This window comes from Xenopus laevis, chromosome 9_10S (assembly GCF_017654675.1).
Source record: "Xenopus laevis strain J_2021 chromosome 9_10S, Xenopus_laevis_v10.1, whole genome shotgun sequence".
In the NCBI taxonomy this organism is placed as follows: domain Eukaryota; kingdom Metazoa; phylum Chordata; class Amphibia; order Anura; family Pipidae; genus Xenopus; species Xenopus laevis.
Window position 1 is genome coordinate 115,399,205 of NC_054388.1, and position 23,523 is coordinate 115,422,727.

At 42.4% G+C, this 23,523-nt stretch overlaps 2 protein-coding genes across 3 annotated transcripts; both read right to left on the reverse strand.

Moving 5' to 3' along the window:
- Positions 1-1,210: 1,210 nt before the first annotated feature.
- On the reverse strand, positions 1,211-11,756 carry sult1c4.S (sulfotransferase family 1C member 4 S homeolog). Its single transcript, NM_001110734.1, is given in 8 exon segments — positions 1,211-1,682; positions 2,376-2,556; positions 3,744-3,838; positions 4,178-4,304; positions 4,968-5,065; positions 7,775-7,903; positions 9,549-9,721; positions 11,509-11,756. Coding segments are annotated over 7 exon segments (915 nt in total). The 5' UTR covers position 9,721; positions 11,509-11,756; the 3' UTR covers positions 1,211-1,569.
- A 2,194-nt stretch (positions 11,757-13,950) lies between these two features.
- On the reverse strand, positions 13,951-22,179 carry LOC447130 (MGC85375 protein). 2 transcript variants are annotated; one of them, XM_041579077.1, is made up of 8 exons: positions 22,033-22,179; positions 19,879-20,051; positions 19,519-19,647; positions 15,529-15,626; positions 15,192-15,318; positions 14,942-15,036; positions 14,699-14,879; positions 13,951-14,401 (listed from the first exon to the last, which is right to left on the reverse strand). In XM_041579077.1, the coding sequence occupies exons 2-8, from the start codon at positions 20,048-20,050 to the stop codon at positions 14,286-14,288; spliced, it is 918 nt and encodes a 305-aa protein (XP_041435011.1). In that variant the 5' UTR covers position 20,051; positions 22,033-22,179; the 3' UTR covers positions 13,951-14,285. The 2 variants fall into 2 exon arrangements, with proteins under 2 accessions (XP_041435011.1, XP_041435010.1); XM_041579076.1 differs by having other exon boundaries at positions 19,879-20,074.
- Positions 22,180-23,523: the final 1,344 nt, after the last annotated feature.

Sequence of the window (23,523 nt, forward strand, 5' to 3'; positions counted from 1 at the left end):
GGCGGGGCCCAGGGGGCCCCAAAAATTTTGTTGTACGGGGCCCCGTGATTTCTAATGGCGGCCCTGTGTATGGTATCCCAAACCCCAAGGTCCCGGCCTCGGCTCATGCTTTCGCCTATAACAACCGCCTTTTGCGGAGGAGCCATCCACTACTCGGATGCCACCAGGTGAGAGGACCAGGGAGTGAGTTCTGGGCAGGCAAGGTAACCAAATGTTAACAAGAAGAATGGGGAACTAGAAGCCTGGTCATGAAACAGGTTGGGTCAATACCAGTTGGGCAGAGCGGTTCAAAATCAGGAGGCAAAAGAGTAGTTGAGGTCACAGACCGGGTTAAACACACCAGTAGCGCAGTACAGAATAGTGATCCAAGAGGGTAGTCGAAAACAGGACAGGCAGCAAACTAGACAAGTTCGGGGACAGGCAAGGTCAAGAACTACTGGAAATAGACCTACATTAGGCAGTGTGTTACTGGTCGCGGGCCTTTTAAATATTCGAATCTCTCGCCAATGCGTGATGCAGAGATGCAGCACCGCGCCAAACCTGGAAGCATGTCATTTAGGTATCAGCGCACAAGGAGAGCGGATGTGGCGGGCACTTTGGGAAAGAATTGCCTGCACAATTGATGGTTTGTTTGACATCTAAACTAGGACACATGGATATGGCTCAGGTGGCAGCATTTGGCAAAGGAATTCTGGTGCCTGGGTAGGTAGAAAGGCAAGTAGCCATGTCCAGCAGTGGTGGAAGTAGAACAGAGTACCCAGAGTACCCAGGTAAGAGCTAAGTGACGGTATAACCCAGTGGATGAACACAGTCGAAGGAGGGAAGATACAAGTTGCACATGTGTTACATAGTTATATACTGTACTTTGCCCATGTATATAACTTTGAAAAAACGTAATGGTCTCCTCATAAAAATCACAAATATCTACAAATTTTATCTTTCCTCTGCCCTCTGACCAACAGCATTGGACCCCTGGTACAATCAATGCTCACAAACCTGAATGTCCTGTTTATAAAGGAAAAAAAATGTTGAGGCCATAAAAGGGAATGTAGTGAATCAACTGTCCCCTGTCTCATGAGTAAAACAATATACAGTATGTACTTATTGCTTCATGTTGAAGCTAAACATTCTCTAAATAACATTATTATACCTCATAAAAGAGAAAACTGCTCTATACCAAACCCAGCAGTCATTCTTTATAACAACATGGTTTCTCTCTCTTAATTTATTGTGTTTTTTTGTCTCTCTACTTTTTTTCAATCTTCTTTCAGGTAAGAATACAAGTCAGCAACTCTGTGTGGGTGTGTGTGACTTCCTTCAATCCCAGACCTACAACTAAAGTCTTGCCATTTGTTCTTCCATCTACTTATTTAAGGCACAATAGACAGATATAAACTTTAGCTCAACAGGTTCCTTATGTCCTGTACAGAAGAATAAAGGTGCTACCAAGAAAGGGCGAAGTAGAAGAGTCTGTTATTGAACTTCATGTGCCTCTTTTGCTCCTCTGTACAATCTTGTTGGCACAGGTTGTTCCCGGTGTGAAGATGGGTTCTTAGATGCCAATCTCTATCAAAGTTCAGTGCGGAAGTTTAGCCCACTGCCCTCCATTGTCTTCTTGTATTTCTCATCAAAGATAATGTTCTGTGCCACTGTGAAATGGGTTTTCCAATCCCCCACAATCCCTGGAACAAAGTAACAATAAAATAATTCTTAAGGAACTGGAGATCATCTTAATTTCATATCTACCCCCTGCACAAAGGCTGGGATGTGATCATGGAAGGGAAAGAAAGTAGAGTAAAACAGAGAACTGGAACTGGAGATCCTATTCATTTCATATCTACCCCTTGCACAAAGGCTGGGATGTGATCATGGAAGGAAAAGAAAGTAGAGTAAAACAGAGATAGTTCTACACCAGAGGCTATCATTGACTATATATGAAGAGAAGGAGGGAGGTGAAAGAGGAAGGGATGGAAGAGTAAAGCTGGAAACATGGTGATGGAAACGATGCCCTTGGTCCATCTGTTGGAATAGGTCAAATTGCCACCCATGTATTTCAAGGAGACCAACCAAACCCAACAGTTTGGGGCATCTCTTTTTGGTCCATACAATTAATTTTTTATATTGTCCAAGCTAGTGCATGTGATGTGTGCTAGTATATGCAGAACTGTTGGGACGTCTCCGAACATCTTAAAGCTACTGAGGCAAATGTTTGCTTCTAACAATAGGATCTGATTGAGAAAGTGTGATTTAAAATCTGCTTCTAGGTGACATTGACATGACGGAGAAAGAGAGAGATAGAGGCTTTAGCTTATAAACATGACCCTGAAGATGATCACTCAATAGAAAACTCCATTCTCTACAAAATATACTCATACCTTTTCTCATGAAAGGAGATATGGTTTGGTCAAAGATAGCCTTGGGTAGTGTGGTGTAATTTGCCATAGGGTTCTCCTTCATGGCCTGGAAGGAAGTGTGATACTTAATGTTCTCCAAAACCTCATCAGATAAATCCTTCCCGAGGAACTTCATGACTTTCCGAATCTCGCACATTGGGTCCTACAATAAATGAGAAGGAAAACATGTTTATCATTAATCTCATTTTAGCGGTTTTAGAGGTTTTTTGAAACCATGACTAAATTCACAAACTCTAAAACCACAATTGTCAGGGAATTTATTAAAAGATTCATATATAATGAGTACAAATGTAAAAAAGTTCTGAATGATGCCCAAAAAAATAAAGAACCTCGAAAACCTATAAAAATTTGGGTTTTTCGGACAATTTCAAGCAAAAAAAAAAAAAAAATCTGAAACTGATTTAAAACAGTGGAATAAGATCAATGCAGCTCTCCATTCACTATAGGACCTCGACAACTTTTATCTGGTGTATTTTTGTATTAGAGGTTTTTGTTGTGTTTACCTTTGATAAATATCCAATTATTAAAGGTTTAAAAAAAAAATCGGAAAACCAAAAATTTTTAGAGATTTGCGGAAAAAACTGAAATTTATTAGTTAATCTTGGATGTCACAATAAGTGATGAGCAAAGTTTTTCACCAGGCATGGATTTGTGGTGAAATTCCATGTTTCACCATTCTTACATTTTTTTGCGAAAAATGCTGTACAAAAAACCCTTTTGGGGGGAATGTAATATGTTTCTTTAGCGCAAGAAACGTTCGCAAAGGTGTTTGCGACCACGTTTGTGCCATTTTTGACTGATTAAAGAGCTCAACGACTTCCTTGAAAAGTTTGCGACCAAATTGCTATTGCGAACATTCGCAGTGTATGTAATAAAATTTCGCAAGCCATTTTTTTGGACAAAATATTTAATGAAGCTCCAGAGCAGGTGTTAAAGGTTCTCAAAGCACAATTAATATTCCCAATGCAATAAAAGCCTAAAGAAGAATATTACACTGCAACTGGTGATATTTTATATGCAAAGATTTGCTCTTTGTGTATTTTATTACATTTTCCCCCTTTGACTTTAATGCATCTGGAGGGAGAAAAATGGCAGGAAAAAAAAACGCCCATTGACTATAATGCATTTCAAATAAGAAAAACCCCACCTATTGACTACAATATTGTGTGTGAAAAAACACCTTTTGATTTCAATCCATTTTGCACATTTTCACCATTCTGCAAATTTTTCAATATCCTGCAATTTTTCTGGAGAAGCTAAAAGGAACACAAACACTCATAACTATTCACAGTGACATTTACATATTATCAGGCAGATCAACCTACTCACCTTGATCATGTCCTCATAGAAGACAAAGAGTATCTGGTGTTTGCCCACAGCTTTCCACCAACCAAGTACATGGTCAAACCAACTCCCCCATGGCACTGCAAGATGAATAACTGGGGTTAGAAATCAAACAAATCACTTGGAGGCATATTTATTAACATTGGAGGTAAATATCACTGGTGGTGTTGCCCATAGCAACCAACCAGATCTTTGGTTTTGTTATCTAACGTAGGTGACTGTTTTTCTCCAACGTTGTTGGGTGGGAATTAGTTATTTAATCCAGCCAGCATGCAATGTGCAAAATCTGGAACTTACATAGTACTATTGGCCCCTTAATCATATACATCCCACCCTGCCCCATGCACTATAAATAATGCTGGTTCTTCTCTGATACAGATTCCTGATATTAATAAATGAACCCTAGATATGAAGCTCACCATCTCCAGACAGGAAAGTTGAGAAGTAATTCTCCCAGGTTCCGGGGTCCGGCAGACCCTTGTTCATCTTCTGGAAGTAATAATAAGAAACCATACAGTCCTTGGCATTTCTGGCAACATAGACAACCTGAAGGATGAAAGAAATCCATATTCATACAGGTAAGTCACTGTAATACAATATATAATGGCCACAGTGATTGGAAGTTCTGTGTAGGAATAGGAGGAGTTATAGGGAGAGTTATATGGAGCAATAGGAGGATTTATAGGGAGGGTTATATGGAGTAATAGGAGGAGTTATAGGGAAGGTTATATGGAGCAGTAGGAGGAGTTATAGGGAGGGTTATATGGAGCAATAGGAGGAGTTATAGGGAGGGTTATATGGAGCAATAGGAGGAGTTATAGGGAGGGTTATATGGAGCAGTAGGAGGAGTTATAGGGAGGGTTATATGGAGCAATAGGAGGATTTATAGGGAGGGTTATATGGAGCAATAGGAGGAGTTATAGGGAGGGTTATATGGAGCAATAGGAGGAGTTATAGGGAGGGTTATATGGAGCAATAGGAGGAGTTATAGGGAGGGTTATATGGAGCAATAGGAGGAGTTATAGGGAGGGTTATATGGAGCAATAGGAGGAGTTATAGGGAGGGTTATATGGAGCAATAGGAGGAGTTATAGGGAGGGTTATATGGAGCAATAGGAGGAGTAATAGGGAGAAGTGAAATGGAGCAATAAGAGGCGATATATATATAGAGAGAGAGATCATATGGAATGATAGGAGGACAAAAACTTACCTTGACATTTTTCTCCAAAAAGGAGGGTGGAAGCAGACTAATTGGTAAGTGAGTTTTTAGGATACGAGGAGATGCCATCTTTTCTGCCAACTCCACACCTAGAACAACAGTTAAACAATATTTCACACTATAAAGGGCGTATATTGTTACTTTAGCAGACTCTGCATTCTATATTGTAACGTGTAGACTTAAAAAAGAAACATTATTTCTTATAAACCAGTTATAGATTCTATATTTTTTTAAAGGAGACATTTTGTGTAAAAAATAAGAATGTACCAGTGCATTATACTCATTTAGATATAGAAGAATTGTGCTTAAAAAGTAGTGTTTCAGGCAGATTTATTGAATATTTCTGCAAAAACCCTAATAATCCCTCCCTTCTCTTCCACTTGCTGCTCCCTGAATTCCCAGGCTGTGCACTCAGCTCACTGCACTGTAGGACAGGAACCAATCAGCAGCTAGCAGGACCTGATAGGGAACTGAAGCCTGTCTGTGCTTGTGTGACTGCAGGGCTGTGATTGGCTGTCCCCCTCCTACTGTGCTTCTGGCAGGGACACGCCCACCCCTCATTTGAAACACAGACAGGGACCAGAGAACATCTATAGGGAGCTCCAATAAAGGGGATATTTTTAAAGATAATATAAATTTTTAGCACCATGTAAAAACAACACCATATATTACTTATAATTGCCTACAAAATTAGTTTTTTTTTATTTATCCTATGTGTCTCCTTTAAGAACATTGCAAGCATTCTCCCATTTTGTAAGTGAAGCAGTTGCACAGTAAAGCAATAAATCCCCTAAAAAAAATAAGGCATCCCAACATGAGGGTGATTCATACTCACTCCAGAGACATCCAAGCCCTTTAATTGGCTCCTGATAAAACTGGCAATAATATGGCTGAATATGATAGGACCTTAGATTGTAAGCTTCATGGGGAAGGGAATGTGCTAAGGACTTTAGATTGTAAGCTTCACTGGGGCAGGCACTGATGGTAATATGATAGGGATTTTAGATTACAAGAGAGTATTTTAAGAGAAAAGTACCCCTCCTGTAACTAGCATATCAAGTAATAGTAGTCAAAGAAAAAACGAATTATCAACACTCAGTGGTTGAAAAATATATACAACCCTATCTATGTATTCAAAGTTTCTCATATATCGGAAAATTAAACTAAAGTGCAGTGGCAATTAATCCAGTTTGTAAATAGATAATTAATTAAAAAAGAAGAGACCAATTAATTATATATAAGGTGCTAATTAGAACATGTATAAATTAATTAAAGTACAGAAAGTTCGATTATAAATTCATTCCAAATTCATATCTTAGATGGAATAATCAATTAAAGTGCAGTGCAATAAATATAATTAATTTAGATAAATACAAGTGAGTGTAATTAATATACTAAGAATGATTTTTCTAAGAAAGTTGTGTCCAATAATTAGGATAAATTATGTAACCACAATACTCAAATCCAATAAGTAGTTGGGAGAAATTGGAAAATGTAGATGGTGGAGTTGTCCCAAAAACTTCCTGCCTTTTAATTTACTAAGACTCAGAGACCACAAAGTTGAAGGCAGGACAGTGTAAACGGGACTGTGGCCTCGTAATTTAACTTGCCCTAATCCAGGGATCCTCAACCTTTTTTTACCCGTGAGCCACATTCAAATGTAAAAAGAGTTGGGGAGCAACACAAGCATGAAAAAATCCCTTGGGGTGCCAAATAAGGGCTGTGATTGGCTATTTGGTAGTCCTTATGTGGACTGACAGACTACAAGAGGCTCTACTTGGCCCTATACTTTATTTGTATCCAATTAAAACTTGCCTTTAAGCCTGGAATTCAAAAATAAGCCCCTGCTTTGAGGACACTGAGAGCAACATCCAAGGGGTTGGAGAGCAACATGTTACTCACGAGCTACTGGTTGGGGATCACTGCCCTAATCTCTGAGAGAGGCTGAACTATAACTAAAAAGCCACAAATCCACGACCCTATAGAAATGAAGGAAGAGTTGAATATATGGAAGAAAGGATTGGAGTAATGGTCACTTCAACCCACACCCACAAAAGACCCAGACCAAGCTAACAAATAAAAGTTCATTTAGGTTTAAAACCAAATAATTCTTGAATTATTAGCTAGTTACAGGCGGGGTACTTTTCTCTTAAAAATACTCTCTTGCAAGTAATTAACTCTCTGCAGTAACTTTCAGGATAAGATTATTTTTGTTAAATTAGTAAATTAGGGTATCCACCTTTCTCTATTTAGCGATTTTAGATTGTAAACTCCAATGGGGCAGGGATGATTGGGTGGGAATGACATACTGGAATATAAAAATAGAAGGATAATTATAATAACTGAGCCTCATGAAACCATTATGCATCATAATATTGATATAGCCTCTCCACCAGCTGTTCCATATAACATTTTGCATCATTTATGCTGCCCCATATAACCTTCCCTATGTATTTTCCTATGGCTCCATATAACCCTCCCTATAACTCCTCCTATTGCTCCATATAACCCTCCCTATAACTCCTCCTATTGCTCCATATAACCCTCCCTATAACTCCTCCTATTGCTCCATATAACCCTCCCTATAACTCCTCCTATTGCTCCATATAACCCTCCCTATAACTCCTCCTACTGCTCCATATAACCCTCCTCCAATTGCTCCATATAACCCTCCCTATAACTCCTCCTACTGTTCAAAGCTCCTTGTTCTTCATATGATGATCGAGCAGGAATGCTAAATCTATAGGCCACATGATCCCTTACAGGACTCCAGGAGTGATATTTTCGGTGGCTGTTACCTGATGGCATGGGCTTTGGTGTTACCATCTCTATGAAGGGCACTTTGACGTAACACGGGGCCCTCATGCTCTTCTGTATGTCTCCCTCTTGTAATATCAGATCCATGATCTCGTGCATCCACGTTGTCCCTACACACAGACACAAACATGGAACAGGGAACGCACAGGGTTAATATTATATTTGGACTGTCCCATTACTGGACTTGGTTGGGTAACCAAACCCCTTCAAAAATCAGATGAACCCCAGGGAATAATACAGACATAATAACACAACAAAAGGATTATAGGGAGGATAAGGAGGGTTATGGGCAGACATTGAAGAACAATGGAGTTCTTATACAAGACTGAAACTGCAGGCTGAGTGAGATTCCACCATGATTGTACAGTGTTCCCATTACACAAAGGCAAGAGAAGTTCTTTTGCTTAATGATGTATTGCCAGGCAGACAATGGCAGGGATTATTAGTTCTGCTAAATCTTTTTCCCTGTGCCACCCACCCTGTTGTTCTGATGATAAACCCGATCTCCGTAACACCCCCATTGTGTTATTGGGAATATTATCCCCTGGGCACTGACTTGGGCTGAATTGGAGCCAGACTGGATTCTGCTCAGGTGACTGGGAGTTAAAGGGACTCTGTCTCAGGAAAACATGTTTTTATACAGAACACATCAGTTAATAGCTCTCCTCCAGCTAAATCCTGCTCTGAAATCTGTTTTTCAAAAAGAACAAACAGAATTTTTTATATTTGATTTGGAAATTGAATGTGAGACATTTCCTTACTTTCCCCAGTGCCCTTAGCCATGTGACATGTGCACTGATAAACTTGACTTGTCTTTACTGCTGTAATTGGAGCGATGTTACCCTCCCCCTTTCCTAGGAAAACTATACCATAAATATCATGACCTAATTCCTTTAAATAAGCCCCATGCAAGGAAACTCCCCGGACCTTCGGGCGATATATTTATCATTTGAGTTCCAGTTGTGTGTCTCATTTTCTTTTGAAATCATATAACAGTGACCCTGCCTCTTTCTGTATCTCTGTACAGAAGACATAGACTTTATTCCCACAGGGGCCACACACTGGGCAGGGAGGGTGACAGGGAGTTGCCCTATGTACAGAATGACACAGCAACAGCCACAGGCCTGACCATTTGTACTCAACATATCAGACACATTCCTACAAATGGACTTTGAACTCAAAAGCACACAAGAACCCATGCAGTGTATTTGGACCCATTCAAGTCCCAGCCAGTCAGTAGCCAATGGACTCTGGAGCTGATGGGTCACAAGAGTTTCTCGTTATCATGAGCTCCTCCTCTCCAAAGTCAGGCTGGAGATAATTGCAGCATTCCCAGCATGCAGTGAGGGACAGTAAGGGGCAATAAGAGCTGCAAAGGGCACACCATTGCTCCCCTTAGAGCCTGCAGCACTTGTGCCTCAGCCCATGGGTAGAACTTCATCTCTCTGCACCAATGCTCATGCAGGCAACACATATGAAGATGAGCTTTTGGCAGAGCAGGAGAGCTAAACCTAAGGACACCAGGAACACCCAAAGATGACCAGGTGCATTGTGGGCAAGCAACATGGTGATTTGGAGCTGAACTTTAGTGAGTGAGCCCTCTGGTACCACTGGAGACCCCTATACATATATGTTTATGTACTTCAACTCCCAGTAGCCTTTAGCTGTCAGTTTGATGCTAGGAGTTGTAGTTCAACATGTTGAATAAAGGAATGGAAAGGGACAGACATTGATTTGGGTGGTCTGGTCACTCACCTGCTTTGGGGTAGGTAGAGATGAGGATGTCGTCCTCCCGGGCCTGGAAATTATATATTGTGTCCCACGCATCACAGGTGAAGCCTGGCAGTGATACCCCCTCAATATGGCCCATAGTAAACTGCATATTCTCCATTACCTTCACCAGTTCTTCCATCGCTGCTGGATCCATACTGGTGGGGGACAGTTCAGGGTGGGGGGCAGTTCAGATTAAGGATAAGTACAACTATATACAACAGGAGGGCCCATACGTTACTAATGTCAGGTCTACCTTTAGTCATGTCCCATTATGATCTACATCCATAAAAGCATTGTTAGAATTCTGTTCCATGGGAAATATTACTTAAATACTGATTTATGAGAAAATGTATATTATGTTAGAAATATGTATTTGTTATGTAACCTCAACATAAAAAAGAAATGAAAAACATGAAACAGGAGGGTGATATAGACAAGCTGTTTGTTGGCTGAGTCTTGAGATCTACTGGTCCCCATCTATCTTTTGGGCTCCCCTGATGTACAACATTCACTGCGAGAATTCTATACAGTGCAAATTAGCAGGACCACATAAAGGCAGGGGCAGAGGAAGGAGATGCAGGGAGAGGGGGTGACAGAGGAAAGAGACGTAGGGAGAGGGGGGGACAGAGGAAGGAGATGTAGGGAGAGGGGGGGACAGAGGAAGGAGCTGTAGGGAGAGGGGGGGGACAGAGGAAGGAGCTGTAGGGAGAGGGGGTGACAGAGGAAGGAGATGTAGGGAGAGGGGGTGACAGAGGAAGGAGATGTAGGGAGAGGGGGGGACAGAGGAAGGAGCTGTAGGGAGAGGGGGTGACAGAGGAATGAGATGTAGGGAGAGGGGGTGACAGAGGAATGAGATGTAGGGAGAGGGGGTGACAGAGGAAGGAGATGTAGGGAGAAGGGGTGAAAGAGGAAGGAGCTTTAGGGAGAAGGGGTGACAGAAGAAGGAGATGCACGGAGAATGGGTGACAGTGGAAGGAGCTTTAGGGAGAGGGGGTGACAGAGGAAAGAGATGCAGGGAGAGGGGGTGACAGAGGAAGGAGCTGTAGGGAGAGGGGGTGACAGAAGAAGGAGATGCACGGAGAATGGGTGACAGTGGAAGGAGCTTTAGGGAGAGGGGGTGACAGAGGAAAGAGATGCAGGGAGAGGGGGTGACAGAGGAAGGAGCTTTAGGGAGAGGGGGTGACAGAGGAAAGAGATGCAGGGAGAGGGGGTGACAGAGGAAGGAGCTTTAGGGAGAGGGGGTGACAGAGGAAAGAGATGCAGGGAGAGGGGGTGACAGAGGAAGGAGCTGTAGGGAGAGGGGGTGACAGAGGAAGGAGCTGTAGGGAGAGGGACCTGAAATGGATAAGCGGTAGTAGGAAAGGCAGACTAGCAAGGACTGGGCTGTGCACCCAAATTACCTGCAGTCGGGGTGACAGAGGAAGGAGATGCACGGAGAATGGGTGACAGTGGAAGGAGCTTTAGGGAGAGGGGGTGACAGAGGAAGGAGCTGTAGGGAGAGGGGGTGACAGAAGAAGTAGATGCACGGAGAATGGGTGACAGTGGAAGGAGCTTTAGGGAGAGGGGGTGACAGAGGAAGGAGCTTTAGGGAGAGGGGGTGACAGAGGAAAGAGATGCAGGGAGAGGGGGTGACAGAGGAAAGAGATGTAGGGAGAGGGGGTGACAGAGGAAAGAGATGCAGGGAGAGGGGGTGACAGAGGAAGGAGCTTTAGGGAGAGGGGGTGACAGAGGAAAGAGATGCAGGGAGAGGGGGTGACAGAGGATGGAGCTGTAGGGAGAGGGGGTGAAAGAGGAAAGAGATGCAGGGAGAGGGGGTGAAAGAGGAAAGAGATGTAGGGAGAGGGGGTGACAGAGGATGGAGCTGTAGGGAGAGGGACCTGAAATGGATAAGCGGTAGAAGGAAAGGCAGACTAGCAAGGACTGGGCTGTGCACCCATATTACCTGCAGTCGGGGTGTTAGACGGGGCCGCACTTCTTCGTATCCTGGAATCTCCTGGCTGATCTGCTGTTTAAACCTTTGCTCCTTTATATTTATATGTGTTGTCTCATTCCTCTCCCCTCCTCTCCCTTTAACCCTCCTCTCCCCACATCCTAATTCTTCCCTTTCCGATGATCACACTTTGGTGGAAGGTTGGGGCAGGGAGTGAGGGGTGTCTCAGATTTGCTCCTCACTGACTGCCGGGATTCCCTGGGTTAATGGGAGTTGTGAGGGAGGAGCTTTTTATTAGTTATGGAACTCAATGGAACCGATTTGTCACATACAAGAAGCTCAGCTTTAGGGCCGGGCCCCTCATCCGATAAACCCCCCCCTCATTCTTCTCATTCACCTGAACTGGGAGTGATCAGGGGCAAATAGTGGGGGGATTGGCAGTTGTGTAAGGAAAGTGCTGCACGTGATCCTTAAAGGGAATATAAACCTCAGTAATTGTGCGTTCAGGTTATTTGAGAGGAGGCCGGGAGAGCTGGAGGATTGTCCCTCCCTTCTCATAGTGACTGTGTGCGACTCCAGCCCAGGGATTTTTATGGACAGCGGATTTATCTTCCTTTATGAACTGCCATGAACTTTTGTCACCTCACCTTCAACTTCTCCAGTTTATGAAAAGTCACATTTGGGAGGAATCTCAATAAGGTGGAGAAAACTATAGTAACCCTGGCACAAGCACAGCCAGTGCATTCTGGGAAATTGTTCATTCAGAGAATATTAACCTTTCACACCAGGAAAAGTCCCCAATATTTCCTTATTACACTGAACAAATAGTTTGATTTTGTCACTTGCAGTCCCACTTGCAGTCCCAGTTGCATTTGACCCCAGCAGATTTATAGACATGTCCACACAGGGGGCCCCCCTATTCTGCCCCCTTTACCTGGTCCCTCACAGTAATAGACTCCCACTCCCCATAATTTATACCCAAATTACAATTAACTCCCCACAATGAAAAAGCTACAAAGTCACATGAAAGTCCCTCTACTACAGGCTCCATTGGTCAGATCTCAGAGGTTTGGGCACGGTCAGGGGCACAATAGATCTGCCCTACAGAGTGGAGAACTTGCTAGACTTTCTGGTTCCTCCAGTTCCTCAGCCAGTATTGTGATCTCCTGGCCAGTGAGTGGCTCATATGTCTCAGCATTGTGTCGTTGTGCTTGGCTAGGGCTATTATATTCCTAGAGAACCGTGGGAAAGGCAGGTCAGTTCCAAATCTTTTTCTGTTTGATCTGTGCTTCTGGGAGGATAGGGTGTATTTTGGGGCCCAAACAAGGCACAAAATGGAGACAGTAGGGAATGACAGAGACAGCAGGACAAGATGGAGACAGTAGGACAAGACAGAGACAGTAGGGCAAGATGAAGGCAGCAGGACAAGATGGAAACAGTAGGACAATATGGAGACAGTAGGGCAAGATGGAGACAGTAGGACAAGATGGAGACAGTAGGACATTATGGAGACAGTAGGACAAGATGGAAACAGTAGGACAAGACTAAAACAGTAGGGCAAGATGGAGGCAGTAGGAAAAAATGGAGGCAGTAGGGCAAGATGGAGACAGTAGGAAAAGGTGTAGACAGTAGGGCAAGATGGAGACAGTAGGGCAAGATGGAGGCAGTAGGACAAGATGGAGGCAGTAGGGCAAGATGGAGACAGTAGGGCAAGATGGAGAAAGTAGGGCAAGATGGAGTCAGTAGGAAAAGATGAAGACAGTAGGGCAAGATGGAGACAGTAGGGCAAGATGGAGACAGTAGGACAAGATGGAGACAGAAAGGAAAGATGGAGACAGTAAGGATGATGAAGTCAGTAGGAAAAGATGAAGACAGTAGGGCAAGATGGAGACAGTATGGCGAGATGGAGACAGTATGGCGAGATGGAGACAGTATGGCGAGATGGAGACAGTAGGGCAAGATGGAGACAGTAGGGCAAGATGGAGACAGTAGGGCAAGATGGAGTCAGCAGGAAAAGATTGTTATCATCTTCATTTGTTTGTATAGCACCAACAAGTGATGCAGCGCTTTACATTAGTTTATAAGGAACAGGGACAAATGGTGAACAAACCAGGGTTACAGAGTATAATAAGAATAGAGGGGCCTACTCGCACGGGTTTAAAACTAAAGGTTAGGGATCGGGTACAATTGAGACATAAGGATTTCAGAAACAAATGTGTGATTTATGATAAAGCTATAACTGATTAATTAAGGTACATTAAATGTAGTAACTCAACTTGGAAAAAGACACACGTCCGTCAAGTTCAACCTTTTAAGTCTATATATAACTTGCCTAAACTGCCAGTTGATCCAGAGGAAGGTGAAAAACCGTTTTTATTGAAGCCTCTCCAATTTGCCTGAGAGGGGATTATTAAATCAGTAACAACTGGTGCTACACATATACACATCTATATCTCTATTGCAATATTTTAATATATCAATGAACAAACAGTTTCTAATGAAGGGGACACATGGGGTTGTGACTTCAGTGCTTCCTTCAATCCCAGATCTACAACTAAATGCTCTGGGCTCTTTATTTGCTCTTTCTTCTACTTATTTAAGGCACAATAGACAGATATAAACTTTAGCTCAACAGGTTCCTTATGTCCTGTACAGAGGCACAAAGGTTTCACCAAGAAAGGGAGTCGTAGGAGAATCTGTTATTAAACTTCATGTGCCTCTTGCTCCTCTGTGGTCATAGGTTGTCCCCAGTGTGAAGATGAGGAAGAAGGGTCTGTAGATCTCATTCCTTATCGGAGTTCAGTCCGGAAGTTTAACCCACTGCCCTCCATCTTCTTCTTGTATTCCTCATCAAAGATAAAGTTCTGTGTCACCGAAAAATGGGTTTTCCAATCTCCCACAATCCCTGGAACAAAGCAACATTCAAAGCATTCTAATGGAACTGGAGATCCTCTTCATTTCATATCTACCCCTTGCAAAAAGGCCGAAACTTGACCATAGAGAAAGTTTGTAGAGCTGAACAAGATAATGTCATACCAGAGGGTATAACTGACTAAACATGAAGGGAAGGAAGGAAGTGAATGAGGAAGGGAAGTGTAAAGCAGGAAATAAATTGATTGAAATTTTGTGCTTAATTCATTGCCTAAGGGTTAGGCTGAAGATCGATCCATCTAGACCTCTTGTCTACAAAATATGCCCATACCTTTTCTCATGAAAGGAGATATGGTGTCGTCCATGATACTATTGGGAACTGTGCTATTATTTGTCATAGGGTTCTCCTTCATTGCCTGGAAGGAAGAGTGATACTTGACATTCTCCAGAGCCTCATCAGATAGATCCTTTCCGAGGAACTTCATGACTTTCCGAATCTCCCACATTGGGTCCTACAATAAATGAGAATGTCACAATGACATTTCCATATCATCAGACAGATCAACCGTCTTACCTCAATCATGTCCTCATAGAAAATAAAGAGTATCTGGTGTTTGTCCATAGCCTTCCACCAGCCAAGCACATGGTCAAACCAACTGCCCCATGGCACTGCAAGATGGAGTAATTGGGGTTAGAGATCAAAGAAACCACTTAATGTGTTGTCAGATGTCACGTCCTACAACTGCCATGAAATGGACACACTTTGCAACAGATTCTCTTTGCCCCCTGATGCAAACGCACCCCAACCTGTCCCATGAGCTCACCATCTCCAGACAGGAATTCTGAGAAGAAATTGTCCCATGTCCCAGGGTCCAACAAAAATGTATTCATCTTATGAAAGTAATAATAAGAAACCATACAGTCCTTGGCATTTCTGGCAACATAAACAACCTGGAGGATGATAGAAATCCATATGGATTAGAAGCTATATACAGCTATAGTGGGGTTATATGGAGCAGTAGGAGGAGTTATAGGGAGGGGTATATGGAGCAGTAGGAGGAGTTATAGGGAGGGGTATATGGAGCAGTAGGAGGAGTTATAGGGAGGAGTTATATGGAGCAAGGGAGGTTTATATGGAGCAATAGGAGGAGAATAACTTACTTTGGCATTTTTCTCCCAAAAGGAGGGGGGCAGCAGGTTAATTGGTAAGTGAGTTTTTAGGATACGGGGAGATTTCATGGTTTTTGCCAACTCCAAGCCTAGAATGTAACATTAGCAGTTAAGCCACTGAACAAATAGATGTTATTTTACATTTTATAAATATATTAGATCTGAGATCTCACCAGAAATAAAAAGACAACACTTTGAATGCATTGAAGTGAGTGGAGGTAATTTATCAACACTGGGCAAATTTGCCCATGGGCATTAACCCATGGCAACCAATCAAATTTCTGCATTCATTGTTCTACTAGCAGCTGGCTATAAAAAGCTAATCACTGATTGGTTGCTATAGGTAACTGCCCATGGGAAAATTTGCCCAGTGTTGATAAATGAGCCTCACTGTGCCTCCTGCAACTCCTATCGATATATACAAAATAGTTACATAGTTAAATTGGGTTGAAAAAAGACAAAGTCCATCAAGTCCAACCCCTCCAAATGAAAACCCAGCCCCATACACACACCCCTCCCTACTGTCACATAAATGATATATCCCCATATCTATACTAACTATAGAGTTTAGTATCACAATAGCCTTTGTATTATGTCTGTCCAAGAAATCATCCAAGTCCCTCTTATAGTCATTAACTGAATCATCACCCGGCAGTGCATTCCCCAACCTCACTGTCCTCACTGTGATGAACCCCCTACTCTGTTCCTTTAAATGAAACTTCTTTTCCTCTAGTCTGAAGGGGAGGCCTCTGGTACGTGATTCTCTTTATGGGTAAAAAGGTCCCCTGCTATTTGTCTATAATGTCCTCTAATGTACTTGTAAAGTCTAATCATGTCCCCTCACAAGCGCCTTTTTTCCAGAGAAAACAACCCCAACCTTGTCAGTCTCCCCTCATAATTTAACTCTTCCGTCCCTCTAACCAGTTTAGTTGCACTTAGTCTCTGCACTCTCTCCAGCTCATTTATATCCCTCTTAAGGACTGGAGTCCAAAACTGCCCCCATACTCCAGATGAGGCCTCACCAGGGACCTATAAAGAGACACAATTAGGTTTCATCCCTTGAGTTAATGCCCTTTTTTATACAAGAACTTTATTTGCTTTAGTAGCCACAGAATGACACTGCCCAGAATTAGACAACGTGTTATCTACAAAGACCCCAAGATCCTTCTCATTTAAGGAAACTCCCAACACACTGCCATTTAGTGTAGAACTTGCATTTATATTATTTTTGCCAAAGTGCATAACCTGCATTTATCAACATTGAACCTCATTTTCCAGTTTGCTGCCCAGTTTTCCAGTTTAGACAAATCACTGTGCAAAGTGGCAGCATCCTGCATGGAACCTATAGTTCTGCACAATTTAGTCTCATCTGCACAAATAGAAACAGTACTTTCAATGGCCACCTCCAGGTCATTAATAAACAAGTTGAAAAGCAAGGGACCTAGTACAGAGCCCTGCGGTACTCCACTAACAACACTGGTCCAATTAGAAAATGTTCCATTTACCACCACTCTTTGTAGTCTATCTTTTAGCCAGTTCTCTATCCAGGTACAAATACTATGTTCCAGGCCAACATTCCTTCATTTAACCAGTAACCTTTTGTGTGACACTGTATCAAATGCTTTAGCAAAGTCTAAGTAAACCACATCCACTGCCATCCCAGAATCCAGGTCTCTACTTACCTTCTCATAAAAAGAAATTAAGTTAGTCTGGCAAGATCTATTACGCATAAAACCATGCTGGCACAAACTCATAGTATTATGATTTGCTATAAAGTCCAGTATCTTATCCTTTATTAACCCTTTGAAAAGCTTTCCTACCACTGACGTCAGACTAACTGGCCTATAGTTTTGAGGCTGAGAACGGGATCCTTTTTTGAATAGAGGCACCACATTAGCAATTCGCCAGTCTCTCGGCACAATGTCAGATCTCAATGAATCCTGAAAAATTAAGTAAAGAGGTTTGGCAATCACACAGCCAAGCTCGCTAATTACCCTGGGATGAATACCATCTGGCCCCGGACCTTTGTTAATCTTAACATGTTCTAGTCTCTTTTGAATTTCATCATGTGTGAACCATGCATCATTAGTTGTATTACTAGAATTGGGAATATTAAGATGGAAACCTTTATTAACTGGTTCCTCATTTGTGTAGACAGATGAAAAATATGAGTTCAGAATCTGCGCTTTTATTTTGTTTTCATCAACCAGCTGACCCCCCTCTGATAGTAAGGGTCACAACCCTTCCTGCTTAATTTTTTTAATATTAACATATTTAAAAAATAATTTTTTTAATTTTTTTTTAATTTTTTTTACTGCTTGCTGCAATATCCTTTTCTATATGAATTTTAGCTTGCCTTATAGCTTCTTTACCTTATAAATGATTCGGCTGTACCAGCTAACTTGAAAGCCTTAAAAGCAGGTCTTTTCTTACCCACCTCAACACCAACGCTTCTATTGAACCAAAAAGGTTTTGCTTTGCGACGACGTTCCTTGCTTACAAGTGGAATATACTGACAAGTAGATTTATTATAAAGACTTCCCATTTCTGTTCTGTGTTTAACCCTGTGAAAAGCATTTCCCACTTAATATGTTGCAGAGATGCCCTTATACTGTCACAGTTTGCACGTCTGAAATGTAGTGTTTTAGTTGGTCCCTTATAGAATTGCTTCTGCAACAGAATCTCAAAGGAGACCATGTTATGATCACTATTCCCTAAATGCCCCTCACCCACACAAATGTTAGAGATGAGTTCAGTATTATTAGTTATTACAGGTACAAAAGAGAGTTATTCCTTTCAAGATTGTCAATCGACCGCAGTGTTGCAATTTGTTGCTCTAGTGCAGGGGTCCCCAACCTTTTTTACCTGTGAGCCACATTCAAATGTAAAAAGAGTTGGGGAGCAACACAAGCATAAAAAAGTCCCTTGGGGTGCAAAATAAGGGCTGTGATTGGCTATTTGGTAGCCCCTATGTGGACTGGTAGCCTACAGGAGTCTCTACTTGGCACTATACTCAGTTTTTATGCAACCAAAACTTGCTTTCAAGCCTGGAATTCAAAAATAAGCACCTGCTTTAAGGACCCTGAGAGCAACATCCAAGGGGTTGGAGAGCAACATGTTGCTCGCGAGCTACTGGTTGGGGATCACTGCTCTAGTGACTCTAACTTGAGCCTCCAAAGTGGCAATTTGCTCACAACCACCACAGAGGTAAGTATTGTGGATCTCATGTTCCCAACATACATATGGCAGACTGTGCACTGAGTCAGACCTTCAATCTTGCTAGCACTCATTATCCCAGTTACAGATCAAAACAGTAAAAAAAAAAAAAATTTTAAAAAAAATTAGGGTTTAGAACAAACTTTTGACCTAGTTTGAACGTCCTTTAGTTACAAACTCCTGTGTTTGTAACTCCACTTACAGACCCCCCACTTACAGAGCCAACACTTAAGATCAGCTAAACACTAGAGCAAGTTGGAGTCCCAGGGCTTCTATTTATACAGTCTGTTCAGGTGCAACTAATCAAACCCCATTTTTTTCAGTTGATTTGTTTGCTTTTAGTTGCTTTTTCCCAGTCAGCAGCCTGTTTCAAACATTTTCTGTAAAATTATAGCGGAAAAAAGTTATGACATTTTCTAAATATATGGAAATCCAATGTGATGTATATTGACTCCATAAGCATAAACAATGTGACGGGCCCTTAGATTGTAAGCTCCAGTGGGGCAGGGACTGATAGGAATGATGTTTATTGTTTGTAAAGCTCTATGGACTATGTTGGTTCTATATAAGCAGAGGATAAATGATAATGTTGGAGCCCCTGCAAAGCTAAATAATCCTTTGCTATAGGCCATGTCCTTTAGTTACCCTTCATAACCTTTTATATAACACCTCATACCTCTCCATATAACCCTCCCTATAATTCTTCCTACTCTACAATGGAACTGCTTCTTGCTGTGCCAATGATGTTAGAGACGTTACTGTTACCTGATGGCATGGACTTTGGTGGTATCATCTCTATGAAGGGCACTTTGATAAAACATGGGGCCCTCATGCTCTTCTGTACGTCTCCCTCTTGTAATATCAGATCCACGATCTCCTGCATCCACGTTGTCCCTACACACAGACACAAACACACCTGTACAGGTTATGGGCAAACCTACGCTGCTCTTCCTTCTCTTCTTGGTATACTCCATTACAAGCTTTCCTTCCAACCAGAACCTCAACAAAATCAGACCACACCCCCTGGGAATAATAATGAGATAATAATAAAGCAGAAGGTCTTTGGTGGAGATGGTCTCCTTATAGGGTTATAGGAGACACTGATTTCATGCTCTGGTCACTCACCTGATTTGGGGTAAGTAGCAATTAGGATGTCGTCCTCCCGGGCCTGGAAATTGTATATAGTGTCCCACTCGTCACAGGTGGGGCCCGGCAGAGGGACCCCCTCAATATGGCCCATAGTAACCTGGAAATTCTCCATTTCCTTTGCCAGTTCTTCCATCATTGCTGGATTCATACTGATGGGGGACAGAGACTGTGGCTTTTGGGGGGCAAAAGGTACTTAGTGTTTTACTTTAATCAGAAGTATTTGAAGGAGAAGTAGGGGTTAGAGGAATGAAAGGCAGAAGAAGAGGCTATAGGGAGGGGTGGCAGGAACCGGCAGGAGCTGGAGGTTGGGAATTATGGATTACATAGTAACACAGTAAATTAGGTTGAAAAAAGACACACGTCCATCAAGTTCAAGTTTAACCTGCCTAACTGCCAGTTGATCCAGAGGAAGGCGAAAAACCCCATCTGAAGCCTCTCCAATTTGCCTCAGAGGGGGAAAAATTCCTTCCTGACTCCAAAATGGGACCAGTCCCTGGATCAACTTGTACTATGAGCTATTTCCCATATCCCTGTATTCCCTCACTTGCTAAACACCATCCAACCCCTTCTTATACCTATCTAATGTATCAGCCTGTACCCCTGATTCACTTCCCAGCTCTCCCTGTAACACCCCTTTCCCTCCTCTAATCTCATTGGCTCCCTCCTGTCTGCTGGGAGGAGCTACTGGTAAATAAAGCATCCGACCCTTCCTTGTACCTATCTAATGTATCAGCCTGTACCACTGATTCGCTTCCCAGCTCTCCCTGTAACACCCCTTTCCCTCCTCTAATCTCATTGGCTCCCTCCTGTCTGCTGGGAGGAGCTACTGGTGAATAAAGCATCCGACCCTTCCTTATACCTATCTAATGTATCAGCCTGTACCACTGATTCACTTCCCAGCTCTCCCTGTAACACCCCTTTCCCTCCTCTAATCTCATTGGCTCCCTCCTGTCTGCTGGGAGGAGCTACTGGTGATTAAAGCATCCGACCCTTCCTTGTACCTATCTAATGTATCAGCCTGTACCACTGATTCACTTCCCAGCTCTCCCTGTAACACCCCTTTCCCTCCTCTAATCTCATTGGCTCCCTCCTGTCTGCTGGGAGGAGCTACTGGTGAATAAAGCATCCGACCCTTCCTTATACCTATCTAATGTATCAGCCTGTACCACTGATTCACTTCCCAGCTCCCCCTGTAACACCCCTTTCCCTCCTCTAATCTCATTGGCTCCCTCCTGTCTGGTGGGAGGAGCTACTGGTGAATAAAGCATCCGACCCTTCCTTGTACCTATCTAATGTATCAGCCTGTACCACTGATTCACTTCCCAGCTCTCCCTGTAACACCCCTTTCCCTCCTCTAATCTCATTGGCTCCCTCCTGTCTGCTGGGAGGAGCTACTGGTGAATAAAGCATCCGACCCTTCCTTGTACCTATCTAATGTATCAGCCTGTACAACTGATTCAGGGTGACAATTCCAAATCTTCACAGCTCTCACTGTAACAAACCCCTTCCCAATATTTAGCTGGAACCTCTTTTCTTCTAATCGGAATGGGTGACCTTGTGTCAGCTGGAAAGACCTACTGGTAAATAAATCATTAGAGAGATTATTATATGATCCCCTTATATATTTATACATATTTATCATATAGTGCTCTATACAGTGGAACCCCCTCCTCCCGTGACTCTCTGCCCCATTTAATACAAGTCAAGACCTTATTTGCCCTTGATGCTGCTGACTGGCATTGCTTGTTACAGACAAGTTTATTATCTACAAGGACTCCAAGCTCCGTCTCCATTATGGATTTGCCTAGTGCAGTCCCATTAAGGGTATAAGTGGATATTGTTACATCCCAGGTGCAGGACTTTACATTTATCAACATTGAATCTCATTTGCCACTTAGCTGCCCAGATTGCCAGTTAGTCAAGATCCTGTTGCAAGTGCCACATCCTGGATGGAATTAATTGGGCTGATAGTTTCGAGCAATAGTTTTGTGATACATTATTTACAATACCCTCCCCTAATTGAGACCAGAAGGAGCTAAAAGTGGTTACAAACAGAGGAGGGAACAGTAGGGAGAGGGACTGAAGGTTGGGTAGGGGGTTGGCTCGGTGCCTTGACTGGACCCATATTACCTGCAGTCAGAGAGTCAGTCCTCCTTTGCGTTTGGAATGTCCTGCTGGTGCCTGTGTAGCTTTTCCCTATAAACCTTTGCTCCTTACTGTGTTTACGCTGGGACTTTTGTTTGTTGTCCCCTCCTCTCCATCCCGCGCCTCTCCCTTTAACCCTCTTCTGATTCCCTCCGCCCATTGTCACCTTTGTTCCCAATACTCATGTTCTCTCATTGGGGAGATGAAATGTAGGGAGGAGCGGGGCCCATTGTCCCATTCCCTGTTTCTCAGATATTCATCGCTCCTGCAGCGCCCCCCACTGGCTGCCTGGATTATTTGGGTTTTTGGGAGTTCAGGGCCGTTACGGAGCTCAATGAAACTTATTTCTCATATAAAGGAAGTTCAGTTTAATTGATTTGATAAATTTCTCATTTCTCACCTGTTTGATCAGCTCTCAGGTGGAGTAAACAATAGTAACCCCTGGAGGAACCTGAGCCGGTATTAATGCTTTCTAAGAACATGTTCATTCAGGGGATAAAATCCCATCACGTAGGAGAAGAAACACATTGGACTCTTATAACTGATTGGCTAAAGATGATACTGATGCCTGTGTGCTGTTTAAAGGGCAACTAAAACACTGTTAGGGGCAGATTTACCAAGGGTCGAAGTGAAATCGAGGGAATTTTCAAACTTTTACAATTCAAAATTCGAAGTCATTTTTGGATACTTCGACCATTGAATAGGCTACTACGACTTCAACTTCAACCTTCGATTCAAAGTAAAATCGTTCGACTATTCGACCATTCGATAATCGAAGTACTGTCTCTTTAAAAAAACTTCGACTTCAATACTTCGCCAACTGAAACCTGCTGAAGTGCTATGTAAGCCTATGGGGACCTTCCAGAGCATATTTTTTGTATTCGAAGGAAAATCGTACGATAAAATCGGAGTACGATTGTATGATCGTACTACGATCGGAATACGATTGTACGATGCAAAAAATCTTACGAATTCGACTTCGAATTTCGTAGTATTCAATTCGATGGTGGAATTTCAAAGTATTTTTTACTTCGAAATTCGACCCTTGATAAATTTGCCCCTTAATGTATCTAATGCCAATATTCTATTACCCACTGAGACAATTCCTAATATAAAATGGATTTCCTCTGAGAAACCCACTCAAATAAACTGGATGATTATATTTAAAATGTGATCTTAAACAATGTGAGGCCTTTGAAAACAGAAAAATAACTAAATACAGTAATTTATACCGAGAGGGGAAACCCCTTTAGAATTATAGACGTGGAGGTGATTCATTCAAGTTCAAGTTCAACTCAGAAGCCCCCTATTTATCTCTATAAAATCTCAATTGGTTTCGGCAAAGTTTCTCATTTAAATTGTCACTATTTCTTCTGTGATCAATCTCAAAAATTCAAGTGGGACATATTTAAGACCAGGGAGTTTAATAGTTGCTCTTATTGTCCAAAATGTGAGGCTGAGAATGTGGACATGTTT